This window comes from Protomyctophum parallelum, assembly GCF_964188405.1.
Source record: "Protomyctophum parallelum genome assembly, chromosome: 11".
Lineage (NCBI taxonomy): Eukaryota > Metazoa > Chordata > Actinopteri > Myctophiformes > Myctophidae > Protomyctophum > Protomyctophum parallelum.
The window spans coordinates 3940969-3968961 of NC_139707.1; the positions used below are offsets into that span (position 1 = coordinate 3940969).

Genomic DNA, 27993 nt, shown 5'->3' on the forward strand with positions numbered 1-27993 from the left:
AATATTTAAGTCAACAGATCATTGTTACGCTCCAGGGAAATATTTCCTTGTACTTTAACGACCGGAGCTGACGACTACTTTTGCTATCCCTGAGCAGCGTGTATAACTCTGCTGGCTTCCTCTACATCTCCCCCTGCCAGCATTTGAATTTGTGAGGCCATTTGAAGGGGGAAGCTTCTTTTCAACCAAGTCATAGTTCTTCTTTGTTGCACTGCATTTGATCTCTGTGAGGCCATTGGCAGAGCGAGGGTTGTGTCATAAGTCTCCGTGATACGCTTGCGTAGGACCGGACCTAATTATCTTGATGGTAATGTGGAGAATAAATATGGATGAGAAGTGAGCCATGGTACCCACGGCAAAGCACTAAACTGTGTTCCGGGACTAATCGCTTATATGGTGGGAGGTCACTGAATATTGATCAGTTCAGAGACAATCACTTATTGCAACTAGATGATGTTCCCCGTGCCAGCATAACACCCTCTCTCAATGCATTCTATTTCTCCCTCCCTCTTCATCAGCTTCCCATCATGGTGAAGCCTATACTGTATACTGTGCATACATTGTACATACAATGATCTACAGTATTTTATTGTCTTATTACTTTTCTGCTATTGTTTTCCTCTTTCTTTTTCTCTTTTACCATTAGTATTATTATTATTGCCTATTTTGTTTCCGAAGGAAGCAGAACAAATACAAGTTTTACTCTTTTACATATACACAAGATGTAACAATAAAGAACAACGTTGATTGAGCCGACCGTAGATGAGAGGGTACAGTATACTGTAGAGAGGAGCTGGGCACAGGGGTCATTGCCATGAGCCAGCATAGCGATGTGGTGGACATTTTGGTCAAAACATTTTTTTTTGCCATGGACAAAAAATTGTGGATAACAATATTGCCAGAAACAGTTCTACATGACCATAAGAAGTCTATAACTCTGCGAGTTTACAAATGGAACCATTCCATTTGTAAACTCTCATTAAGGGGGTCCTTACAAATAAAGCATTTGAGAACCACTGTCTCCTAATATGCCATAGTGTCGTAGTAAATAAGTGTCATGAATATTTCGGAGAAAACATGGAGACTTGACATTCAGTAATTGGGACTATAAGGCACTTAACCACTAATTCAGACTGCTGCGGTTTTTCTTGTTGTGTGCTGAAAATAGTCATTAACTGTAGATTGGATTGTTGAGCTAAACCAACATATGATGAAGTATAATTAATCTGGCTTGAAACGGTATCATCTCATTGCAAATCTTTGATGTGAGCCCATCACTGCTCACTCATCAAAGCCATCTGGACAGCCAGCAGCTGGGTGTATATATAGCTGTTGAAGCCATTTACCCTCCACAGGGACCAGAGAATTGTCCCTTTCCCTCGACGTCTGCTCTTCCTCAGCCCCTGGTGGTGTGAGAGCAGAGCAGGTGGGCCACCTTCCTCCTTTTGGCTTGGAAAGTCAAATCAATCCTATGGCATGAGTGAACTTCCTCCAAGGCCATTTCCTTATCGGCTTGTCCCACCTGATGATATAACATCACCACAGCTTACAGTGTGCCACTACTGTGTTATTGGAACAGTCATCTTCATTGGTCATCTTCATTCTTACAGTGTGCCACTACAGTGTTATTGGAACAGTCATCTTCATTGGTTGTTGACCCAAATTCACAGCCAAGTTAAATAAATAAATAAATAAATCCTTTGTGGTTGGCAACATTGCCATTAAGAAGCCAATTTAGAGGCCAAATTGTGAGCCAATATTGTGGCCAATTTATAATAACTAGCGTAGAGATTTCCGTGTTCTCTTTTTCTGTGTTTTAAGGGCTGATTGAAAACACGACTTCCTTAAACTGCACAGCAGTATAAAGTCATGCATTGATTTTTATTTGTGTTTTTTTTTTTTTTTTCTACTCTTTTTTTTTTGTGGACTGTATCTTCCTGTTGTCTAAATAGTATACTAGTAGCTAAGCTGTAATTCTATGTCAATAACAAATGTAATTTATATGAATGAGTGAATGAGTGAATGATTGAGTGAATTAATGAATGAATGACAAAGATCAGAGATTGTTTTAATTCATATTTCATGCCAAACATAGGCTATATCTACAAGCTGATGTGACACATTGTGAGCTTTTAGATGGGCCATCTTTGCTTGACACTGTTGTACAGTATAATGAGTGTAAGCTAAGTGCTGAAATAAATATAGGATACATTGCAGGAGCAGTGTCTTGTGAATGTTCCCATCGCCTTAAAAGAATGCACATAATGAGTGTCTGCTTGACTATACAGTAAATATATCCAATACGATACACCATATGATATAAAAATATAGAGTATACACTATGATACTTTGCAGGAGCAGTGTACATAATTCTGCTTCTTTGTCTTTTTCACATGTACTAAAACTTATTGTGGAGGAGTGAATGTTTAATTCCATTGCCTTAATCGAATGCTCTCGTTGAATGTCTGCTTGGCTATACCGTCCATTTATCCCAATTGACGAATTTCCATTTGTTGCAGTTTCAGCGGCACATCAAGAAGTCAGAGGGACAGAAGGTCCCTAAGGTGGAACTGCAGATCTCCATTTATGGAGTGAAGATACTCGATCCCAAGACAAAAGTGAGTTGACCGGATTTTAGCGTGTAGCTGTATAAGCAAGTATTGATCTATGCAGTAAAATCCTCATGGTTAAAATATAACACTGAGGATTGTACTGTGTATGCACTGTTGTACAGTACGCCTCTGGTTCTCAACATATGGGGTCCTTTAGTAGGCCCAGGTTTTTAAGGGGGTCCCCAGCCAATTGATTGACAGTTAAGGAACCAAATGGACAATCCACGTATCTGTAGCGGGTAAATGCCTCTTCTTTTTGCCATTAGCAGAGTCTCAGAGTTTACTTTTTACAGTGTAGTGTTAGCAGAGTCTCAGAGTTTACTTTTTACAGTGTAGTGTTAGCAGAGTCTCAGAGTTTACTTTTTACAGTGTAGTGTTAGCAGAGTCTCAGAGGTTCATTTTTACAGTGTAGTGTTGGCCTTTAATAATACTTTGTATACATTTATGACACACCTTTATGTGAACATTATTTTAAATTCAATAAAACGTATAATTATTAAAATGGTATCAAATGGGGGTCCATGGCATAGGTCCAGGGCCTAATGCAAATCAAACTGATCTGGGGCTCCTTGAAATGAAACAGGTTGAGAATCACATGCTGCTGGCCTTTACTAATATGGATTTACTGCAGATATGAATACATTGACGTGTTTGTCTGTTTTCCCAGGATGTGCAGCATAACTGTCAGTTACATCGGATATCCTTCTGTGCAGACGACAAAACGGACAAAAGGATATTCACCTTCATCTGCAAAGACTCTGAGTCCAACAAACACCTGTGCTTCGTGTTTGACAGTGAGAAATGTGTACGTACAGTTACAGTATGCTCAGCTTCCAGCCTTCCCTCCTTTAGGCCTACCGTCTATACAGTGTGTCTGTACAGTGTGTTATACAGTGTGTTATACAGTGTGTCTATACAGTGTACAGAGGCTATCCATCTATGACACAGTGAGAGAGAGAGAGAGAGAGAGAGACTGAGCTAATCTCGCTGTATGCTGTACGCTGTCAGTAGGCCACAGAAGTGGCTCCATAATTATTGTTTCCCCCCCACATACGTGTACGTTTTATACTGTTTTACATGATGTAACTTTCATTTTATAATATATGTCAATGGGGCTGGGATCACACTGAAACCTTACCCAAATGTGAAGTCAGACATCATAGATACGCTGATCTCACCACCCACACAGAATGAGATCCACACCATTTCTGTCAAAGATCCACATCGTTTCCTAGTTTTTTTTGTAAATATTGCAGTTCAATATAAAATTAGACACACTCTGTAGTTCAGAATTGCATTATTAATACATTTCTAGAGCCTTTATGAAAGCTTTGATTGCACTCAGCAGAGCTATAATGAAAGGTTTCATTACGTCTTGACACTGATGCATTGGCATTGTTAACGTGTCAAATCAAATATACGAAGCACTTTAACCCATTCTGACCTGAGATCAGATTCTAAAAGTGTCTTCGATTTTTCAAAAATAGCAGACCTACAAGCTCGTATCGCGCCACTCGGTGGCGCGATATGAGCTTGTAGATCTGCTATTTTTCAATAGCTAAAGCATAACATGATGCTGACACCAAAATGGGTGCCCGTTCAGAATGGGTTATACTGCAAGGTTTCTCACAGGATTTTACATAGATATGTACAGAAATGTTAACTAAGAGTCAAATATACCAGTTCTCAAGGTTTTATCTCCTCTTGTGGAAGTAGTAAGTAGGCCTACATCGACTCAAGTATGGTACTTTTACTTGAATATTTCCATATCTTTTTTTAATCTGCCTACTTTATACTTTTAAGTCCACTACTACTGTACATCACATAGGCAAATAATTATATAGGCCTATTACTATTTAGTCCACTACAATTATGTTCTGAGTTTGAGTTACTTTTTGCAGATAATTAACTCATGATGATGCATTAGTATCTGTTAAGTTACCCAGCAGCACATACAGTAATTAAAGTTATCCCTACCTTTACCAACTGCAACAAGAATTATCACGTTAATGCATTACTAATTACAAATATCTAGTAATACAATAGTACTTTTGTGTTTGGTCCCGTATATTTTGATTCCAATAGCTTTATTCTAAAGGACCACTTCACCACTTTTCAACCTATCTTCATATAATTTGACCTCACTAATATTCATGATAAAATACCACAATTTTATTCTACTCAGTCTGTGTCTCATAGGAGGGCTGTGGGCAGCTCAGAAACCCGTCCACCAGTGACATCATCGTTAGGCAGATTTTATTTGAAATAAGATATTTTTGTTCGAGATTTCTCGTATTTAGGTACTAAACCCGCCTGTGCCAAAACGAGAATTCTCGTCTTTTATTGATTCTATGAATCCAGAATTAATACTCGTCGCTTCCTCGTCGCTATAGGCAATGCTTGCTTCGGCTGTGTGGCGTGATTGAAATCCCAAAACTCCGTCCACATGCATTACACGGGCGATCTTTAGCTGCGTTTTTCTCGGAATTGAGGTGATGTGAGGGACAATGTTAGGAGCTCAATAAAAACAATGCGATGTTACGATATTAGCATTTCTGACTAATAATGAAATGACCGATTATTACTTCCGGTTCACAGGGTCTTCTTTGCTGCGTTTAATGCCAATGGTGTCATGAAAAGAGTTAGTGAGAATCAATTATAATGAAGATAGAGTGGTGGAAAGTGGTGAAGTAGTCCTTTAATCATTTAGTATTGGATGTTTCATGTGTTTCAGGCAGAGGAGATAACCCTAACTATCGGATGTTTCATGCATAGTTCCTGTGTTTCAGGCAGAGGAGATAACCCTAACTATCGGCCAGGCCTTCATGCATAATTCCTGTGTTCCAGGCAGAGGAGATAACCCTAACTATCGGATGTTTCATGCATAATTCCTGTGTTTCAGGCAGAGGAGATAACCCTAACTATCGGATGTTTCATGCATAATTCCTGTGTTCCAGGCAGAGGAGATAACCCTAACTATCGGATGTTTCATGCATAATCCCTGTGTTCCAGGCAGAGGAGATAACCCTAACTATCGGCCAGGCCTTCGACCTGGCATACAAGAAGTTCCTGGAGTCTGGTGGCAAAGACGTAGAGACGCGGAAACAGATAGGAACGCTACAGAAAAGAGTACGTTTGACTTCATAAATGAAACAGATAGGAACGCTACAGAAAAGAGTACGTTTGACTTCATAAATGAAACAGATAGGAACGCTACAGAAAAGAGTACGTTTGACTTCATAAATGAAACAGATAGGAACGCTACAGAAAAGAGTACGTTTGACTTCATAAATGAAACAGATAGGAACGCTACAGAAAAGAGTACGTTTGACTTCATTAATTATTATATATCGCTTTATAAGCATTTTAAATCAATTCGCTCCTGTTTGTTAGTAAAGAAAGAAAATAAAAGCCATACAATTGTCTATTAAAGAGTCAATCCAAAACTGCAGCATGGCTCAGCCTTGTTGAAATACTCATGTCTCTAATTGAGTTTGGCTAAACATGCGTTCACATGCATTTTGAGATGTGGTGTTAATGATATGCAGTTAGATCTATCAGTACTTTGATTCATAATGGTTTCAGAAAGTGCTATTAAGCTCATTTTCCATCCATCAAACTGATTACTTTATGGCAGTTTAGATGGCCAAAAACATTCCCGATTCCTATAACGATTTCCATTCTGCTTATGAAATGGCATTCAGTTGTCTGCCTGCTTTTGCAGATTCAAGAACTGGAATCAGAGAACTCAGAACTAAAGAAACAGCTTCAGGATCTGGAAGAACAGCTGATGATATCTCCAGTACCACCAGTAAGAACCAACTTGCATGGAAATTAATGCTACCTATGTTAGCACGTTTCTTTTTTTAAACCTGTATTAATTAATCACAGGAAACTTGTTCATACCCATGACCAATCGACTAAATATTGAGATACGGGCTGGGATCTCTGATACAGACATTGTGTGCATTCTATTGTGGCACAAAATGTGACGCAAATCCGAGAAGCCGATCGGTTGTCCTATCAGGAAAGGTGGATGATGGACCAGCGACAAAATGTACCATGTGTCCATTAGTGTCCATTAGTTTGAGAAGCAGCTGTGCTTACAGTGCCTAAATAATTCAACGCTTCAATGTTCCTGTCACCTCTCTTTCGACGATAATTATTGGAAAACATTTCTCAAACTGACAACTTGTAAAAAGGCTTGCTTGCTTCTTTGATAATGTTTTGGACCACTGGGTTCCCTGATATCCTGGTGGGCTGTTTAAAATGCAAGGCTTCTTTTGGCACAAGTGGCCGGTTGTCTCTGTAAGGGGGTTGGTGTGAGTCCAGGCTAATGTCTGAAGGCAAGCAATTACACACCTGATTGCTTTGATGAGAAAGGCCAGATAGGCTCTACTACTGTATCATTGGAGAAAGTGCCGGCGCCGCCCACAGCGGCCCCTGCCCCTGTGAATGCAATTTACACACCCGTCTCTACAAGCATACAAGACTGATTAACCCATTCTGACCTGAGATCAGATTCATACGAGGTTTCCACTGGACACACACTGGTCTGATTAACCCATTCTGACCTGAGATCAGATTCTAAAAATGTCAGTCGTTTTTTTTTTTTTTTTTTTTTAATAGCAGACCTACAAGCTCGTATCGCGCCACTCGGTGGCGCGATATGAGCTTGTAGATCTGCTATTTTTCAATAGCTAAAGCATAACATGATGCTGACACCAAAATGGGTTCCACGTTCAGAATGGGTTAATAATACTACAGTATATGCCCTTCAAACGTTTTCACGTTGGTTAGTGTCCCAATAACCTCTGCCCTGGTGTCACAATATGACTGTAAAGCTACATTTTTACTCCACCGCATATGATGGCATAGATTGTAGCCATGTTTTTTAGATTGAAGACTTACTCGTGTTGGCAAGTGACACCGTAGTGTGACAGAGAATGAACTAGGCCTAATTGAACCAACCTCAGATTAATTGAAAGTCTGTAACTTTTTTTTTCTTTGGCTTTCGCCTTTATTTTATATTTTTTTATATAGAGGGACAGACAGTAGGCTGACAGGAAATGGGGGAGAGAAATTGGGGGGGGGGGGAGACATGCAGTGAAGGCCGTCGGGATCGAGAGTCGAACCCGCGGCACACTGCCAGACTGGATTACCTGCCACGGTGCCTGGACCGAAAGTCCGTTACTTTGACATAATCCTAATTGAGATTCGAGATAGAGAAAGCCTATTTTGGCGTACGATATATTGCATTTGGAACGTCATGATGCAATACGACCTGTCAACCAGTAGGGGTCCAAATACTACATTTCACAATAGCAGAGCAGGTAGACCAACTACTGCAGTTAGTTTTATTGTATTGATTTCATGTGGTACACAAGATATGTTTTTATTCACACAGGCAAGTTATGGATCCCAGCATTAACACTTTGTTGCTTGAACAACTTCAATATTGTATATATTTTCATGTAATAGTATTAGTATATGTAATATAGTGTCTTCTGCATATTGTATATCATGTTTAGGGTTGTCACGGTTATTACATAATCATCTAATCATATAAAATGTATAAAAATGCCAATAATTTATTGGTATATTTCAGTTATTTGTCATATCTGCCCTGTGAAAATGTGAACCACGGAACGCAGGTGTTGTTGCCTGGATCAACACAGGTCTCCTCCAGGTCTGTTGAAGAGGCCTGGATCAACACAGGTCTCCTCCAGGTCTGTTGAAGAGGCCTGGATCAACACAGGTCTCCTCCAGGTCTGTTGAAGAGGTCTGGATCAACACAGGTCTCCTCCAGGTCTGTTGAAGAGGGCCTGGATCAACACAGGTCTCCTCCAGGTCTGTTGAAGAGGCCTGGATCAACACAGGTCTCCTCCAGGTCTGTTGAAGAGGCCTGGATCAACACAGGTCTCCTCCAGGTCTGTTGAAGAGGCCTGGATCAACACAGGTCTCCTCCAGGTCTGTTGAAGAGGCCTGGATCAACACAGGTCTCCTCCAGGTCTGTTGAAGAGGGTCTGGATCAACACAGGTCTCCTCCAGGTCTGTTGAAGAGGCCTGGATCAACACAGGTCTCCTCCAGGTCTGTTGAAGAGGCCTGGATCAACACAGGTCTCCTCCAGGTCTGCTGAAGAGGGTCTGGATCAACACAGGTCTCCTCCAGGTCTGCTGAAGAGGCCTGGATCAACACAGGTCTCCTCCAGGTCTGCTGAAGAGGCCTGGATCAACACAGGTCTCCTCCAGGTCTGTTGAAGAGGCCTGGATCAACACAGGTCTCCTCCAGGTCTGCTGAAGAGGGGCGCAACAACGCAAGCGTAAAAAAAAGGTCTGGTGAGTCGCGGGCGTGTGCACGTAACACGCTCACGTAAATACGCTTGCGTTGTCGCTCCGCGACTTCTCCGAGCAAAAACGCAGGTCTCATTGAAAATGAACTATCGGCGCGATTATTTGTGTGACAATGAATCGTCAAGTTAAATGTGTAATCGTGACAGCCCTAGTCATGTTTCAAGCTCATCCCTTTCTGTCTGTGATCTGTCCTCAGCTTCTGCACTTAAATTCTACTAACGAGGCGTACATGCTGGGGAGGCCCTCCTCTCTCTTCTGGTGTCACAGCCTCAAGTCCTTCTCCTGTCTGGAGATCTCCTCTGTCACGCTCACTCCTATGAGCTCGCCGGAGTCCAACTTCTCCGCTGGGCTACTAACCCCGCCGCCTCCGCCTGCCAAACCCGCTCTTACTCCGGCTAATTCCAGCGAGGGGTCTAGCATCCCACGGCCTCGCGTAAACACCTCTATGCTTCTCTGCACTGCCTTTCCCTCCTCTGGAGGTCTTTGTTTCACCACCTCGTCTTTATATCTCTTTCTGCCTTTATCTCTTTTCCATGCTAAGGACCGCTAAAATAGCCATATGTCCCTATTGTGAAATGGGCTATAAAGAAAGAACGACATAAGACTATCTACTGTATAAGCTCACAAAGCTCCACACCACAATGCTATGCTATTTTTGCTACACAAGCCAAAAATAGGAAAGCCAAGGGGTGGTATATATATATATATATATATATATATATATACACCACCCCTTGGGGCACCCCTTTGAACATCTATGATCTGTAGACTGTTGGTTCCTCTTGCTCTCATTTGGCTATGTCCTGCTGTGTGTTGTAATTACTGTGAGTCTGTAATTAGTGCATGAAAATGCTTAGAACGGTGGTTTTCACCATGTCGTTGCTTAGATCTGGATTGCTGATACTTTTCTCTTCTCCCAAGTAGATTGCATTCAGCCTGTATGCCCCAATTCTAAATGACTTGTTAAGGATATCTGGTTGATTCAATGAAAGCTGCAGATTAAACAGAATCTCATCTCGGTCCTCTGGCACAGAGTTTAGAAGTAGCCTACTGACCCAGACCCGGTTGCCTTTTCTGACAAAAAAACAACTGTTTTCCTTGGGTTCATCCAGGGTGGTAGCATCTCCACGAAACCCACAGATGTGTTTGACATGGTTCCATTCTCCCCCGGGACACCCCCCCTGGTCCCCATTCCGGCCAGCAACGGTTGCCCCCCACCGCCACCAAAATCACTGCCACCTGATATCAGTAAGTACAGTCACCTTTTTGTTCTCATGCTTTGATGAGATGATTAAAAATAACTGAATGATTGGCTTCGGTCAGCCTGATACATTTTGGGAAACAGCTTTTACAACCGAGAAATGTAAAGGTGTGTCTATAAAAATGTAAGTGTTAATTTATCCAAACTCGGAGTAAAATGAATGAAAAACACAGATGTTCAACCTTAACCCATTTATAGGACTGAGGCCGATTCTAAAAACGCCTTCTAAATACTGAACTAAGTTTTCTGAAAATGTTTTTGCAGCATAACATTTTTGTATTCTTTTAATTAATGTTTGAACTTCAAACATTCATTAAAAAAAATATCTTATGCTGCTAATATACTGTATATAGGAACATCCTGAATGAATCCCTTTGGTGTGCAGAGATAAATAATGTAGTGTGTAGAAAGAACCTTCGCTATGTCTAGATCTACCCTTGTCTACACCATCATGAATCAATTTGCTTTCAACGTCATTGATTTGCGACGCCAACATTTCACCAAAGAATACATACAGGATACATACAGTATTTCTTGCCTATTATTGATCTCCTCACATCAGACCAATAGGAAGTCTCCCTTAACCATGGAGGGTTGTACTGCGTGGTCTCAAGTTATTGATTGGAGTGGTCCCAGATCACAACAGTATGAAAAGCTTCAGAGGAAGAGGTATGGCGCTTTGTGTACACTACATTATTATTATTAAAGCTTCAGAGGAAGAGCTATGGCGCTTTGTGTACACTACATTATTATTATTAAAGCTTCAGAGTCAGAGGTATGTACAATACATTATTCATGCAAACATAGCAAGAGGAGTAGTCTCTCTTGCAATCGTTAGGATATGTCTCCAAAATAATTGATTTCTCTATATTTCTATATCCCTTACGGAGTTATGTGTGTGGGTGGCTGGTTGGACTCTATAAGCAAGTTCAACAAAATAAAGAAATGCAGTGCTTCATATACTGTAAGTCAGATATTAAGCAGATATTAAGTCAGAGTTCAAGACACAAGGACATTTGAATACAATACAAATTAAAGTGAAAAGTATAAATAAAACAGCAAAAGAAGACACTAATGAACCATGACCCAAAATGAACTAACAGACATACGCTTATTTTTATTTCAATAAATGTAAACATCCTTATTTGAATAGTCGTTGATGAATGAACTGAACGATGAGCTTGTGAGCTAAAGAATATCTGTCTAATGAATACATGAATAAGTATACCAAATAATTGAGCACTTCTGTTCTACACATCTGTTGCTTTGTCACAACTTGTACCGTCATATTCTGCTATTCACATTTCAATGCTATTCATAACGTAATGCATTGTTTTCATTTTGTCAAGGTGTGCTATCACAGTGTTTTCCTATTGCATAATGTTTTTATCTTACGCGTGCATATGCTTTCATTTTACGTGCGTGCAATTTACAAATGCTTAATTGCATGAATAAATTCACCTCTGGAGCAAAGGAAAACGGTGTGCGGATATGCTATCGTGTCTCATTTCCAATGTATTTCTTATCCTGAACTGCACACGTCTGTGTATGCGTGCATTCCCTTGAAGTGCATCTGTAAACTGTGTAGGCTACTATTATCGTGGACTCAAAAGCACGATACAGGACATTACCATTATCGACCAATGTCCAAGGGACTGGTTTTCAACATCTCTGTATTCCACTTCTTAGGGAAAGACCTGTTTGGCGCGGAGCCGTTTGATCCGTTCACCTGTGGGGCCGCAGACTTTCCTCCAGATATTCAGTCAAAGCTGGATGAGATGCAGGTGACCGCATGTCTGTGAAATCACTGTTTCTTCTACACATTGTGTTTGTTTGTTTGTGTGGGGCAGTTGGTGCATCATTTGTACCGAGGCCTTCCCAGTAGAATTCACAGCCTTTGAGGTTTAAACACCCGTGTGAATTGAGGGGCGCTCTTATCATCATACATCATCTCATTCCGGCCAATTACAATTTGCATACTCACTTTTGGCTTCAATGTTTGTGCTTACACAATGTTTGTGTTTACACAAACCCTCAAAGCTGGATATAGGAGGGGCTAGCGCTTCTAAAAAAAAATATGAAGGAACTGCAATGCCAATTACCCTTCCAATTGTGTAGTTCTTTATTAGGCCCAGTATCGAGCTAGGGTAAACGATAGATCAGCATGCGTTTGTCCTCTCGGTTGGGGACCATATTTAACACTTTTTATGTCCCGGAATTCTTCAAAATAAAGGTGCTAGAGTGCCAAGCGGATGAGGGAGATTTTACTCTGGAAAGCCCCGCCTTCCATTTCCCCTCAAAACCGGGAGGTGAAATGTGCCATTACTACTAGATTCAGATTTAATAACAAGATTTGTGGGCTGTAAAGTGAATGGCTGCGTGCGCACACAAAACAGCTCCGGGATGGACGAGCAAGGCGTTGCCTAGCAACACCCGCTGCCAACAAATGGATTTTAGTGATGGCGTTGTATATAATTAAAAAGGACCTAAAGACGTGTGGACACGTCTTGAGTAAACACTGAAATCCATGGGCTGTCTTTCCAATGAAATACATCTATTACCACTACTAATGTGCCTAGATGTCTACTGTTCATTTGGTATTACAACATTGTGTGCTATGTCTGTCAAAGGGAGGCACAATTAAAAGCAGATCATTTTTGTGACCATCTTTGTACCACACTGAAATTATAGTAACAAGATACCTTTTAATGGGATTGTGTTTTCAGGTTGTCGAAGATTATAATTATTTCATTATTTAAGATTTAATTTGGAAATGAAAGCAACCAGGTGTCGCAGAGTGAAGGCCGCTGTCTGTCTGTCTGTCTGTCTGTCAGTACAGGTGTCGCAGAGTAAAGGGCGCTGTCTGTCTGTCTGTCTGTCTGTCAGTACTTGCTGATTCGTTCTGTCCCAAGGTGGTTTCGGTGTAATGCACTAGACGCGGTACTTTGATTTGAATATGTTCTTTCTTCTTCTTTTCTTTTTTCCCCCAGCATGTAATGCAGATGTCACTTTATCTTAACATTTTAGTTAAATTAACAGACGTGTACAATTATGAACTATTTGAGAACTAGCGTCTGTAATTGTCTGGCTTTTTCTTTTAGAGTTGCATAGCAAGCTGCTGCCAACAGGAGGCAATATTGCACTGATATACAAACTTCTATCTGTTCTAATACTGCCTCTCTTTTCCTGCCTTTCCCCTGCAGCGTCAGAGATGGTTTGTACCTTTACTCTGCCTTTCATTTGACCCAAAACAGCCCCTCTCTGTTTTTCCTTTACTCTGCCTTTCATTTGACCCAAAACAGCCCCTCTCTGTTCTTTCTGTGATTGTGGTGTCTTTGGTCTTGTGAATCTTGTACGCTGCTGCATGCTGTTGTTTTGGACAAAAACCAGACTCTGCTCTTTGGTCACCAGTGCCAACTAAAGACAGCACTTCATACATAAATTGCCTTTCTCTCTAAATCACTTTTCTCCCTTGCTCAGCAGTATACGTTCTCATTATTAATATCTGGGGTTTAATGGATAGTGATGGAGATAGTCATGGAGAGTGATGAGGAAAATAATCCATACATAGAAATAGGTAGTGGTACACGTTTCCCTTTCACATCGTTTTCTGTGCATTTTGGTTCTGTGTTTACTTTATCCTTCAACTGTATAGTATTTATAATAATATGAATCAAAGCGAGCCGTGAGACGTAGTGGTCAGAGCTGGAACTGCAGGCAGGCCCATGCATTTAGCACGAGGAAACCCGCGCAGCAGCGCAGCTGGGGTTTAACATGGAGCAGCGCAGCTGGGGTTTAACATGGAGCAGCGCAGCTGGGGTTTAACATGGAGCAGCGCAGCTGGGGTTTAACATTAGCTGGGGTTTAACATTGAGCAGCGCAGCTGGGGTTTAACATTAGCTGGGGTTTAACATTGAGCAGCGCAGCTGGGGTTTAACATTAGCTGGGGTTTAACATTGAGCAGCGCAGCTGGGGTTTAACATTAGCTGGGGTTTAACATTGAGCAGCGCAGCTGGGGTTTAACATTAGCTGGGGTTTAACATTGAGCAGCGCAGCTGGGGTTTAACATTAGCTGGGGTTTAACATTGAGCAGCGCAGCTGGGGTTTAACATTGAGCAGCGCAGCTGGGGTTTAACATTGAGCAGCGCAGCTGGGGTTTAACATTGAGCAGCGCAGCTGGGGTTTAACATTGAGCAGCGCAGCTGGGGTTTAACATTAGCTGGGGTTTAACATTGAGCAGCGCAGCTGGGGTTTAACATTAGCTGGGGTTTAACATTGAGCAGCGCAGCTGGGGTTTAACATTGAGCAGCGCAGCTGGGGTTTAACATTGAGCAGCGCAGCTGGGGTTTAACATTGAGCAGCGCAGCTGGGGTTTAACATTGAGCAGCGCAGCTGGGGTTTAACATTGAGCAGCGCAGCTGGGGTTTAACATTGAGCAGCACAGCTGGGGTTTAACATTGAGCAGCGCAGCTGGGGTTTAACATTGAGCAGCGCAGCTGGGGTTTAACATTGAGCAGCGCAGCTGGGGTTTAACATTGAGCAGCGCAGCTGGGGTTTAACATTGAGCAGCGCAGCTGGGGTTTAACATTGAGCAGCGCAGCTGGGGTTTAACATTGAGCAGCGCAGCTGGGGTTTAACATTAGCTGGGGTTTAACATTAGCTGGGGTTTAACATTAGCTGGGGTTTAACATTGAGCAGCGCAGCTGGGGTTTAACATTAGCTGGGGTTTAACATTAGCTGGGGTTTAACATTAGCTGGGGTTTAACATTAGCTGGGGTTTAACATTAGCTGGGGTTTAACATTAGCTGGGGTTTAACATTAGCTGGGGTTTAACATTAGCTGCGGTTTAACATTAGCTGGGGTTTAACATCGAGCGCTCATTTGCACTTTGCATTAATGCGGAAGTAGACCGTTCTTCCGGGTGCTTCAAACGCCACTGAGCAACGGGGGGGGGGGGGGGGGGGGGGGCTGTCTGCACTTTATCCTTTAAAACTCTATGGTCAGTACACACAGCATAAACCAGCCATCCCCACACACTGTCATGACATGTTTGTTATTTTCTATTATTTGCGATTTGTATTGTTTATTTAAACTACAACTACTTGTACTTTTGTAGATTGTGATTATTATTACAACACATACATTAACCACTTCAGCTCTACATACGTACATGTTGGGCATTTGACAATAGAATAGATTTTGTCTACATACGTACATGTTGGGCATTTGACAATAGAATAGATTTTGTATACATTTTGACAACCTGTGAAATGTGACATTCTGCATAATCAGTACGTTCTACGTTTGGTACTTCTAAGTACTTTTGATGTCAATACCTTTGTACTTTTACTCATGTGTGAAAAACAGCACTGAGAGCAGGTTGGTCTGTGGGGTCACTATATGTTCTCCTTGCCTTTCAGGAGGGGTTCAAAATGGGACTAACCTTAGAGGGAACGGTCTTTTCTCTTGACCCCCTAGACAGTCGCTGCTGATGCCAAGACGACCATCTTTGTTCTGTGACGTAAACTTTTAAATCATTTGTATTTGAAAAAAAGAGAGAGAGAGAGAGAGAGAGAGAGAGAGAGAGAGAAGAAAAGTGCCAAAATCTGGTCCACAGTCGAGTCAAGATGTCACACAATAAAATCCTTAACTTAATTTGACTCGGAAGAGTGCACAAACGGAACACAGAAGAGTTAATGGAACTTTTGTACACTCTTTGGAGTTTAAATAACATTAAGGATTTTACTTGTATGGTTCTCATCTTGGGGTTTATATGTATTTGTTTAGATTATTTTTTAATTATTTTAATTATTTTCCGATAATCCAAGGTAAATTCAGATCTGATATAGAAAAAAACTATTTTTGTAAAGGAAAAAAATACAGGAAAGGAGTAGTTTTGAGACCCTTTGCTTGCACAGGCAATGAAGGATGTATATAGTCCAATATGTCCAATGGTACAGTCTGTGGGAGACATTTCATTTGGTACAACTTGTGTGTGATAATTATGCACCATTTTAGTTACACATTGGTAAAACATTCCTGTTTGTACGCCAGACACAACTTGTCAAAAGTGAATGGAATCTGTCCTATTAACTTGCAATGCCAAACATTGAGCTTGTTCATGATTTTGCATAACTTTCTTTTACTTAATGCTATTTTTTATACACTATGTAGTTGAGTGTAATTAACCCATGCTGATTGATTTGACTTATTGCCATATCTATCAATTCATCATTTGTCTTGCTGTATGTTTTAGCAGGTTGAATTGCCATTTCAGTATTTTCTTGTATCGTCATATTATAATTACTTCTTATGTTAGCATAATCTTTTCTTGCACCACAAAGCACTTTTTTGAAAATGTCTGTCCATATACAGTACTATTCTTGTTATTTTACTTTATATGCAATATGATTTTGCTGTTACAGTTATTAAAGTAAATGTTACTGCATAAATGAGTCGCCCATTCTAGTGTGCTTAACTTCATAAAATACATATTTTATAGGCCTGAAATAGACGTGCCAGACACACACATTGCCTGTTTAAAATGCACATGGCTTTAAAACAGGCCTAATGAATGGTTCCCACATGTTAATCCTAGTTGAATGTGAAATATCTCCGGATCAGGTCGTTGGCAGTAGAAGTGGAGCTAGGCTTGAGTCCAAGCCGGCAGCTGCACTTCTGGGAGTTGGTCAACATTCACTTAATGGACAATACATGATAACACTTTATTAATAATAATGAATTGTGAACATTATTTATACATTCTAACAGATAAAAACACTTCCCCATCGAGTGTGGCCTTGTCATGTGTCTCCACGAGTCCACGGTGAAGTCCTCAGGGTTAACTGAACATGACTAAATAACAACAGGCAGAGAGAAGGATTTTCAATATTTATTTCAAAGGATGAAATTCATTTGCTTCCAGTATGGAATGTGCCACTCCTCTCTGCCTCTGGCTTGCTAGCAGGCAGTTTAAGCCTAGTAAAGAGAATATTTACATGTTTAAAATCTATAATAAATATAAGCATTCAATAGTCATTTTATCTAAACAAAACAAAACAAAGAGCCCAAACTGTAACAATAACTATTTGAGAAAAGCACATTCAGGACAATGTTTAACTAATACAGACAATACATTAACAAACTACTGCACGTACACAGATCCATATAGTATGCCATAGGCAATATATAGTAATTGTGCAGAAAAAGAAGAAAATCTGGTGATCTAAAAAAAAGAAAAGAAAAAACAGGTAAAAACGTATACCGGTAACTAAACCTGAAGTAATTTGACGAGAGTGTTGGGGATAACCAAGCATTTTGTTTAATTTGTTGCATAGCAAGAAATACATGAAGCAAACTCAAAGCCACCTTATTTTCAAAAGCTGTTATAAAGAAATCGTCAGGAGCATATAAGTCAAGGATACTGAAAAGGGGGGAACTGACATGACATGCATAAGAATATAACATTCTGTGCTAGGCTTACTTTTGTGAATCGAAGAAAACAAAAGAGACATTATACAAATCATCACACACCGACCACACAACACAGATTTCTCCTCTCCATCATTGACAGAAAGATCTTTATTGGCATTCCAAAACCCTGCCCTGTACCATAGTTGGGAAAAGTGAAAGATCACACGGCTTATAAAGAAACAGCACCTGTGAAAAGATCAACATGTAATTGCATCGCATCCCAGTTTTTGGAAACGAGGTAGCTAACACTGAGGAAACGACAGTCAATGTTTCTTTAATGTGCTATATGGTCAGTACAAAGTGGAAAGAACTGGATACAGGAATGAATCTTTATCAAAGCTGTCTTTAGAAAAATAGAGAAAACGCCAGTGCCAATGTAGGCATCATCGGCTGTATTCAATAGCACCACAATTTTCAGTTTATATTCAAACACTTGGTATAAAAACAAAATAAACGAATCTATGAAAAAAGGGTTATTTGACTAACATTCTGTGGAATTGCTCATAGCCTACAAACAGTTATAATTAAACATGTAAAGCATTCAAATTCATAAATCTTTGGTAAGGTCTTTTTTACCTGTTTTGCAAAACTGTGAAAGCTTGCATCAGTGGATCAGGTCTTCGGACCAAAGTGTGGCATATTTGGTTCAACTCGCGGGAAACAAAAGAGACAAAGGAATGATTCTGAATTTTTTACCAATTCTTTTATGTAATTTTCTCCCAAACATTCATCTGACTTACAAACAAATCTTGGATGTCTTCAACTTTGTTTGAAAGGCACAATAAATATCTGGCCACGGGGCCACTAGTCCTCAGTACTTGTATGTACAAAGTGGCTGCTGATCATGTCAGCTGTCAGTTCAATAGTCTCAGGATTCACTTGGACTCATCCCTGCCCTGATTTACAAGAAGCACACAGGCCCAATATCCACACCGAACTCTTGATCTGGGCCACCAATGTCCACTGGGGCAATATCCACAATGGGAAGTCTTGCAGTTTTCTGTGTCCGGTACTCAAACACTGTCTTGCCCCAGTTGCCGTTTGGTTGCTAATTAAGAAGAAAGAAAGAAAGAAAGACATTGAAAAGTTATTGCATGGTTCTTATGCAGAATCCAGTAATGAATTACTGCACAACCAACAACAGAATTATGATATTGATATACTTAATGATTTATGCCTTAAGACTACACATGTCACACACACACACACACACACACATGATGGATTGCAGCAGCTATGGAATGACCATTCAGGATCAGGAGCAGGATTTGCGTTTCTCAAAGACGGGGTAAAATGGAATGTGTGTAAAAAAGTGGAAGAGTCTAGCAAGTGGCGAAACGCCTCAACTCACCGTGCAACTGTCCTGCACCACTGTGTATCTGAAGCGGTTGTTGCCCTCTGCTTTGAGGTCCAGGTCGTTGGAACCTTTGAGGATGACAGCCTTCTTGAGGTTTCCGGTCCTCTCGTCCTTGTAGGCCACAGTGTTCTTGCAGTGGTAGGTGAGGCTCTGGGACGCCTCTTTGGACAGCAGGCGGATGAACGTCATCTGGACAGCCACCGAGTTCGCCGACTGATCTTTGTTGCCGTATGTGAACTATATAGAACCACAGAGAAGAATGTGGTGAATTCATTTCTGACGTTATTGTAGATCACTGGTTCCCTAAACAGTTGTTGTCATGAATTTAAAAAAATCCATTATTCCAAGAAATTCCACAAATTAGAAAACAAATGTTCAAGTAGTAGTGAAAATAGCAGATCTACAAGTTGCGTTATTGTGAACTTGTAGATCTGCTATTTTCACTAGTTTGGGTCCCGGGGACAATTTCTCTTTTGGGTCACGGGCTAAAGAGGTTGGGAACCAATGCTGTAGACCATTTATATCTAATGCTGCGTTCACATTGGCAGATGCAAAAGATTCAAAGATGCAACGCTACAAAGCGTATACAGTATGTGGCTTTGTATCTTTGAAGCTGAAATTTAAACTAGCTTCCATTGACAATGAATGGTAGACTATCTTTGTATCTGCCTGTGTGAACGCAGCATAACTTAAATTTCTTGAAAAGGCGAGGTCAGAATGTATAATATAGGGACATATTCAGTCGTTTGAAATGTAGAGATAATACCACCATGTGCACATGCATTTTGTCACCCCCCCCCCCCCCACACACACACACACACACACACACACACACAGTGCACCATCATCTCCCAGTTTCTCACATGTGTTCCGCCGTTGATGTCGGCTCCGAACCACACAGGTTTGTTCCTGGACGACGTCCACCACACTTTCCGAGGTATGCTGTCCGGGTTGGCGTTGATGCAGGTCTCTCCGGTGTCCAGGTTGCAGTGCACCATGATGGCATCCTCTGCGCTGCCTTGATTCGGATCCACCCAGAATTCACCTGGAGGAGCCACATTATAGGAACTGTCAGTCAGCACACTCAGTAGAGACTATTGTACTACGGATCAAGGTATATACAGTATACTGTATGTTAAGTCAAAACTCAGTAGTGGAGCTTTTGCTAAACATCTTCCATATTATTTTGTGATTATGGTCACCATCACACTCATAACTACACTTCCCAGAGTGCAGCAGAAAAATGGCCGCTGCTCGTTAGGAGCACCTGAAGAGGTTTAAAAGGGCATTCAAACAAACAGAAAGCAGAGAGAAGACTGAAGAAGCTCTACGCAAATGGTCTGTTAACTCTTTTTACAGTGTACATTCTGCAGTAGCCTGTTGTTCAGTGCTGGGTATATGTAATGTAATGTACTGTATCCAGTGTAGCCTCAGGGTAATGAACACTACTGTGCGTGTTGGATAAAAAAAAATATTGAACCAATTGAAAGTATTTAAAAGCACTTCAGACAAAACCTCTTAACTCCATTGGACCCTCAAACGGTCTGCCAAACTCCATCACATCTCCCCTTCTCATACAAGTATTTGATGATCTATAAAGTTACCTAACTTTGATTAGGCAGTATTGCTTTGTTATCAAAATATAAGGTTTTCTTCCATTCCTGAAGGGGGAATTTGACCTCTGGTCAAATGCAATCAATAGTTCTTAAAATGGAAGTTGTAATGTTTTGGCCAAAGAAAGCTTTTTCTACACTCTCAATGTCAGCATACTTTAAAAGTGCTGATAAAAGAGAGGTTTATGCCCAGCACAATATATGCAGTTGGCCTCTGAAAGGCTTCATCGGAACAGCTGGGGTTGAACATGGGTGAACACTTTTTCAAACATAGGGAAAATAGCTGAACTACAAGCTCTCAACATGTCTCATTGCCCTGCCTTGTGGCCTTGTAAATCTGCAAAAAAAAAATCTATTCATCATACAGCAAAGTATGTATAGGGCTTAAGAGGTCAAGCAAGTAGGAGTTGCTCATTTGGTTCCTCGCAAAGATGTTTCCCTCCTTAGGCCATGTGTCAAAGGTCTAGGGCAGAGGTTCAAAAACCACTGGTATGTGTACCTGTGCTAGTACGTGGGACATGTCCCACTGGTATGTGTACCTGTGCTAGTACATGGGACATGTCCCACTGGTATGTGTACCTGTGCTAGTACGTGGGACATGTCCCACTGGTATGTGTACCTGTGCTAGTACGTGGGACATGTCCCACTGGTATGTGTACCTGTGCTAGTACGTGGGACATGTCCCACTGGTATGTACCTGTGCTAGTACGTGGGACATGTCCCACTGGTATGTACCTGTGCTAGTACGTGGGACATGTCCCACTGGTATGTGTACCTGTGCTAGTACGTGGGGTAGTGGGACATGTCCCACTAGTATGTGTACCTGTGCTAGTACGTGGGACATGTCCCACTAGTATATGTACCTGTGCTAGTACGTGGGACATGTCCCACTAGTATATGTACCTGTGCTAGTAGTGGGACATGTCCCACTAGTATGTGTACCTGTGCTAGTACGTGGGACATGTCCCACTAGTATATGTACCTGTGCTAGTACGTGGGACATGTCCCACTGGTATGCGAGAAGGGAATCCTTATAACCGTGCGTCACCAGGATCAATGATATGACATTATGTTGTGATGTAATAATACAGCAGCAGGTAGGCTACTTGAGGCCTGGGGTGTACAAATAGAACCAAATGGACCGGTTAGAGTTAAATCAACACATAGGATTTTACGGTTTAGATCGGGTCGTGTCCCAGAGTAATAAAATGATAATTAAGTGCTAGTATCAAATGAGGTTCCATGACCTATTGACCTTACGTATATCAAATTGGCGGTTCTTGAAATGATAAAGATTGAGAATCACGGCTTTCCCACTTTCTCTCCGCAAGTAGTACATCTTGAAACCAATACTTTTGTACTTTTACTCAAGTACATTTTGAATTCCAGACTTATACTTGTAACAGAGTATAGTTCTACATTGCAGTATTGATCCTTTTACTTACTTAAGTAACAAAATGTGAGTACTTATTCCCACCACTGCAACTCACCGCTCTTCTTGCCGGGGTAGCACTGTTTGAGGTCCTCGCAGGTCCTGGCAGGGTGCTTCCTGCTGCCGTCCGGGCTCTTCATGCTTTCGATCTGACTGCTGAGGGCCTTCAGCGTGGCCTGGACCCCGGGGTCCACTGGCACGATGGTCGAGCCGTTGCTGTTGGGAAGAGCCTCGTCCTCGTTGAATTCGGGAGGGGGTGGGCCCGAGTCGTAATCGTGAGAGCCACCGAATAGGTCGTCCATGGCAGCCGTGGGGGGTCCCGGTGGGCCGGGAGGACCATTGGGGCCGGGCTCTCCTGGTGGGCCCTTGTGGATAAGTAGGGAAGTGGTTTGTTATGTTTTTGTGTTTTTTTCTTAACCACAGCCACAGTGATTCAACCTCTTATTCTGTTGTGTGACTTAAGTAAATAATGAAGAATAAATGTATGGCAGTAGATATCCTGTCCTCCTCGCAGTAAAATAGGTCCAAAATTCATAAATGTCACACGCTAGTAGTCTGATCACAGGACATTCATTACCTCTGGGAAAATAAAAATTATGATAAACTGAAACATCTTTGTTCTTGCACTTTATGGCACTTTTGTTTGCCTCAGCTCTATTGGAGTGTGATTTATTTTCTCCTGTTTCTTTCTCCTCATGTTGATGGTTGACTAGTACCTCTGGTCCAATGTCTCCACTGAGTCCCCGTGTGCCCGGCGGTCCCATCGGTCCTGGCGATCCCAGATAGCCTTCCTTTCCTGGAGGTCCGATCGGCCCCGGAGGCCCCTATGCAACATCAAAGTAAAACCCGGTTAGCCCTTTTTGAAAGACTGTCCATCTTAAGTAAAATATCCCAAATAGCGATTGGGCTGATAATCGTTAGTACCGTTATATTGTGATTAAAAAAACGCACACACTAATAGAGCACCGAAGTCCTGACGTAACTCGCTCATCCCTTCGATTCCCCTGGTTCGCGGAAGTAATTTCTCTATGGAGAATAACATGGGGTGATCTTAATATCGTCTACTATAAGCGCTGTGGTCCAAAAATAAACAACCTGTCTCGGCGTTATTGTCAGGGAGGTGTCTCTGTATCGTTTGCAACAGTCAGTTACTCATATATGATACGATATGCGAAAATCTAACTAATTCAGCAGCAGTAACATTAGCGTTTTCTCTCAGTCAGTTGATTATTCATATCCATATGAGTGAAGCGGCCGGGATGACATGTTCATTTTTCAAACACAGTTCTTATATGAAGCAATCTAAAAATCCTCCTATGGCGATTTCAATGCAACTAAAAAAATACATGAACCTGGGGACTGACGCCCTCTACTGAAAGTGACGTCAGACTTCGGTGCTCTATTGTATTGCAGACTTTGTCCCCAGTTTAGTCGTTATGCCAATGAATTCCTCCCCAGTATAGCTGGTGTACCCTACTGACTCAACTGATCCTCCTGCCCAACGCTCCATGCTGACAGGTGCTGCCCCAGCCCGTAGGATTACATGCAATGACCGATAATACCCTTCCCACAATTGTGTCTAAACTTCATGATGAAAGAAGTGCTTGATAGTTTTTATATGTAACAAAATGACATTGTTAATGTGAATATCTGTACTTACCCTTTGGCCACTTGGTCCAACGATACCTGATGTTCCTTGCTCACCTGCCGTACCCTAAAAGTGAGGACAGATCTAATTTAATAGAACTGGACATCTATCACATGTTGATCTTCATACTTGTATCCTCCTAAACACCGAAAGTACCTTTGAATATCGTTACACATTAGCTCCATATTGCTAGCTTAATGTCTTTATAGTCTCTCTACACATTCATTAAAACATAATGAATATAAATCCTTCTGCATACTATGCAGAAGGATTTATATCAGGAGTTGCGGGAGTTATCAGGAGTTGCAAAATGGAACTATGCAGTGCATAGTTTTGAACACCGCAACTCCTGAAAATGATTTTTAATACAATCAGTTATAATTGTGTTTTTTACCACACGAGGCAGATAGATTACTCATCAACCAGTCTAGCTGCTATTAAATGGTGTTAGGTGGCCTTAGATACTGTTAGATGGCCTTAGATACTGTTAGATGGCCTTAGATGTGTCAGATTAGGTTAGATGGGGTCAGGTGGCTTTAGATACTGTTAGATGTGTCAGATTAGGTTAGATGGGGTCAGGTGGCCTTAGATACTGTTAGATGTGTCAGATTAGGTTAGATGGGGTCAGGTGGCTTTAGATACTGTTAGATGTGTCAGATTAGGTTAGATGGGTCAGGTGGCCTTAGATACTGTTAGATGTGTCAGATTAGGTTAGATGGGGTCAGGTGGCTTTAGATACTGTTAGATGTGTCAGATTAGGTTAGATGGGGTCAGGTGGTCTTAGATACTGTTAGATGTGTCAGATTAGGTTAGATGGGGTCAGGTGGCCTTAGATACTGTTAGATGTGTCAGATTAGGTTAGATGGGGTCAGGTGGCCTTAGATACTGTTAGATGTGTCAGATTAGGTTAGATGGGGTCAGGTGGCTTTAGATACTGTTAGATGTGTTAGATTAGGTTAGATGGGGTCAGGTGGCCTTAGATACTGTTAGATGTGTCAGATTAGGTTAGATGGGGTCAGGTGGCTTTAGATACTGTTAGATGTGTCAGATTAGGTTAGATGGGGTCAGGTGGCTTTAGATACTGTTAGATGTGTCAGATTAGGTTAGATGGGGTCAGGTGGCTTTAGATACTGTTAGATGTGTCAGATTAGGTTAGATGGGGTCAGGTGGCCTTAGATACTGTTAGATGTGTCAGATTAGGTTAGATGGGGTCAGGTGGCTTTAGATACTGTTAGATGTGTCAGATTAGGTTAGATGGGGTCAGGTGGCTTTAGATACTGTTAGATGTGTCAGATTAGGTTAGATGGGGTCAGGTGGCCTTAGATACTGTTAGATGTGTCAGATTAGGTTAGATGGGGTCAGGTGGCCTTAGATACTGTTAGATGTGTCAGATTAGGTTAGATGGGTCAGGTGGCTTTAGATACTGTTAGATGTGTTAGATTAGGTTAGATGGGGTCAGGTGGCCTTAGATACTGTTAGATGTGTCAGATTAGGTTAGATGGGGTCAGGTGGCCTTAGATACTGTTAGATGTGTCAGATTAGGTTAGATGGGTCAGGTGGCTTTAGATACTGTTAGATGTGTTAGATTAGGTTAGATGGGGTCAGGTGGCTTTAGATACTGTTAGATGTGTCAGATTAGGTTAGATGGGGTCAGGTGGCTTTAGATACTGTTAGATGTGTCAGATTAGGTTAGATGGGGTCAGGTGGCCTTAGATACTGTTAGATGTGTCAGATTAGGTTAGATGGGGTCAGGTGGCCTTAGATACTGTTAGATGTGTCAGATTAGGTTAGATGGGGTCAGGTGGCCTTAGATACTGTTAGATGTGTCAGATTAGGTTAGATGGGGTCAGGTGGCTTTAGATACTGTTAGATGGCCTTAGATTAGGTTAGATGGGGTCAGGTGGCCTTATATACTGTTAGATGTGTTAGATTAGGTTAGATGGGGTCAGGTGGCCTTAGATACTGTCAGATGGGGTCAGGTGGTGTCTTGTTTCACTCACAGGAGGTCCAGGGAGACCCTGCAGCCCAGTGAAGCCACGGTGGCCCTTCTGACCTCTCTCTCCGTGGTCTCCCAGGTCACCTTTATCTCCTCTTGGTCCTTGTGGGCCCTTTAAAAAAAGATATATATATATATATACAACATTTCACGATACACATGTCATGATGAGGGAGAAGTGGCATGTTCATTGTGGCTGTGCTGTGATAGAATCTACAAATCTAGAAAGTACATTAACTTAAGTACTGCACTTGATTAAAATGTACTCAAGTGTTTTGTTTAATAAAGTATTTCTAGTATTTCTATATTTCCAATATTTTTTACTTCTACTCCACTACATCTCAGAGGCAAATATAGTACTTTTACTTCATTTATTTTAAAATGTTAGTTACGAGTTATTTTGTACATTTTGATTATTATTACCAAACATCTTCAGCCCTATACACATGTCTGCCATTTGAAAATAGCCGATCAATTAACCTCACAATGCATCGCTATGTGAGTCACGTGACGCGTACATTGTGTGCTTGTAGTACAGTGATATTTTCAAAAGATTTCTATACATTTGAAAACTTAAAATGAGACATTCTGCATAAGGAGCACTTTCTACTTTTGGTACCAATACCTTTGTACTTTTACTCAAGAATTCCAGACTTAGTATTTCCTATATTGCAGTATTGATACTTTTACTTAAATAAGAATTGTGAGTACCACTTCGTGAGTCTGTGTCAGTCGACTACTAGAGACTCACCCCAAATCCTCTCTTTCCAGCCGAGCCTGGTGGTCCGTTTGGTCCTCTGGAGCCCTGTATGATGGGATGAGATGTTAGTAAATGTAACGTATCCTAGCCCTGTATGATGGGATGAGATGTTAGTAAACGTAACGTATCCTAGCCCTGTATGATGGGATGAGATGTTAGTAAATGTAACGTATCCTAGCCCTGTATGATGGGATGAGATGTTAGTAAATGTAACGTATCCTAGCCCTGTATGATGGGATGAGATGTTAGTAAATGTAACGTATCCTAGCCCTGTATGATGGGATGAGATGTTAGTAAACGTAACGTATCCTAGCCCTGTATGATGGACATATGAGATGTTAGTAAATGTAACGTATCCTAGCCCTGTATGATGGACATATGAGATGTTAGTAAATGTAACGTATCCTAGCCCTGTATGATGGACATATGAGATGTTAGTAAATGTAACGTATCCTAGCCCTGTATGATGGGATGAGATGTTAGTAAATGTAACGTATCCTAGCCCTGTATGATGGGATGAGATGTTAGTAAATGTAACGTATCCTAGCCCTGTATGATGGACATATGAGATGTTAGTAAATGTAACGTATCCTAGCCCTGTATGATGGGATGAGATGTTAGTTAATGTAACGTATCCTAGCCCTGTATGATGGACATATGAGATGTTAGTAAATGTAACGTATCCTAGCCCTGTATGATAGGATGAGATGTTAGTAAATGTAACGTATCCTAGTCCTGTATGATGGGATGATATGTTAGTAAATGTAACGTATCCTAGCCCTGTATGATGGGATGAGATGTTAGTAAATGTAACGTATCCTAGCCCTGTATGATGGGATGAGATGTTAGTAAATGTAACGTATCCTAGCCCTGTATGATGGGATGAGATGTTAGTAAATGTAACGTATCCTAGCCCTGTATGATGGGATGAGATGTTAGTAAATGTAACGTATCCTAGCCCTGTATGATGGGATGAGATGTTAGTAAATGTAACGTGTCCTAGCCCTGTATGATGGGATGAGATGTTAGTAAATGTAACGTATCCTAGCCCTGTATGATGGGATGAGATGTTAGTAAATGTAACGTATCCTAGCCCTGTATGATGGACATATGAGATGTTAGTAAATGTAACGTATCCTAGCCCTGTATGATGGGATGAGATGTTAGTAAATGTAACGTATCCTAGCCCTGTATGATAGGATGAGATGTTAGTAAATGTAACGTATCCTAGTCCTGTATGATGGGATGAGATGTTAGTAAATGTAACGTATCCTAGCCCTGTATGATGGGATGAGATGTTAGTAAATGTAACGTATCCTAGCCCTGTATGATGGGATGAGATGTTAGTAAATGTAACGTATCCTAGCCCTGTATGATGGACATATGAGATGTTAGTAAATGTAACGTATCCTAGCCCTGTATGATGGACATATGAGATGTTAGTAAATGTAACATATCCTAGCCCTGTATGATGGACATATGAGATG

At 41.3% G+C, this 27993-nt stretch overlaps 2 protein-coding genes across 2 annotated transcripts in view; one reads left to right on the forward strand and one right to left on the reverse strand.

Moving 5' to 3' along the window:
• gulp1a (GULP PTB domain containing engulfment adaptor 1a) overlaps positions 1 to 16679 on the forward strand; it is a gene marked incomplete at its 5' end in the record, with an annotated part of 19543 nt that extends 2864 nt beyond the window's left edge. Inside the window, 7 exons of the mRNA XM_083776074.1 lie at positions 2520 to 2618; positions 3280 to 3417; positions 5625 to 5741; positions 6337 to 6423; positions 10079 to 10214; positions 11917 to 12011; positions 15648 to 16679. Of these exons, the coding sequence (XP_083632200.1) occupies positions 2520 to 2618; positions 3280 to 3417; positions 5625 to 5741; positions 6337 to 6423; positions 10079 to 10214; positions 11917 to 12011; positions 15648 to 15719 (744 nt within the window). The 3' untranslated portion in view covers positions 15720 to 16679. The remainder of the gene's footprint in view (positions 1 to 2519; positions 2619 to 3279; positions 3418 to 5624; positions 5742 to 6336; positions 6424 to 10078; positions 10215 to 11916; positions 12012 to 15647) is intronic.
• Positions 16680 to 17108: 429 nt separating this feature from the next.
• col5a2a (collagen, type V, alpha 2a) overlaps positions 17109 to 27993 on the reverse strand; it is a 93352-nt gene continuing 82467 nt past the window's right edge. Inside the window, exons 47-54 of the mRNA XM_083777186.1 lie at positions 26498 to 26551; positions 25751 to 25858; positions 23763 to 23816; positions 22819 to 22926; positions 22161 to 22467; positions 19921 to 20102; positions 19052 to 19294; positions 17109 to 18748 (exon numbers count right to left, since the gene is read on the reverse strand). Of these exons, the coding sequence (XP_083633312.1) occupies positions 18602 to 18748; positions 19052 to 19294; positions 19921 to 20102; positions 22161 to 22467; positions 22819 to 22926; positions 23763 to 23816; positions 25751 to 25858; positions 26498 to 26551 (1203 nt within the window). The 3' untranslated portion in view covers positions 17109 to 18601. The remainder of the gene's footprint in view (positions 18749 to 19051; positions 19295 to 19920; positions 20103 to 22160; positions 22468 to 22818; positions 22927 to 23762; positions 23817 to 25750; positions 25859 to 26497; positions 26552 to 27993) is intronic.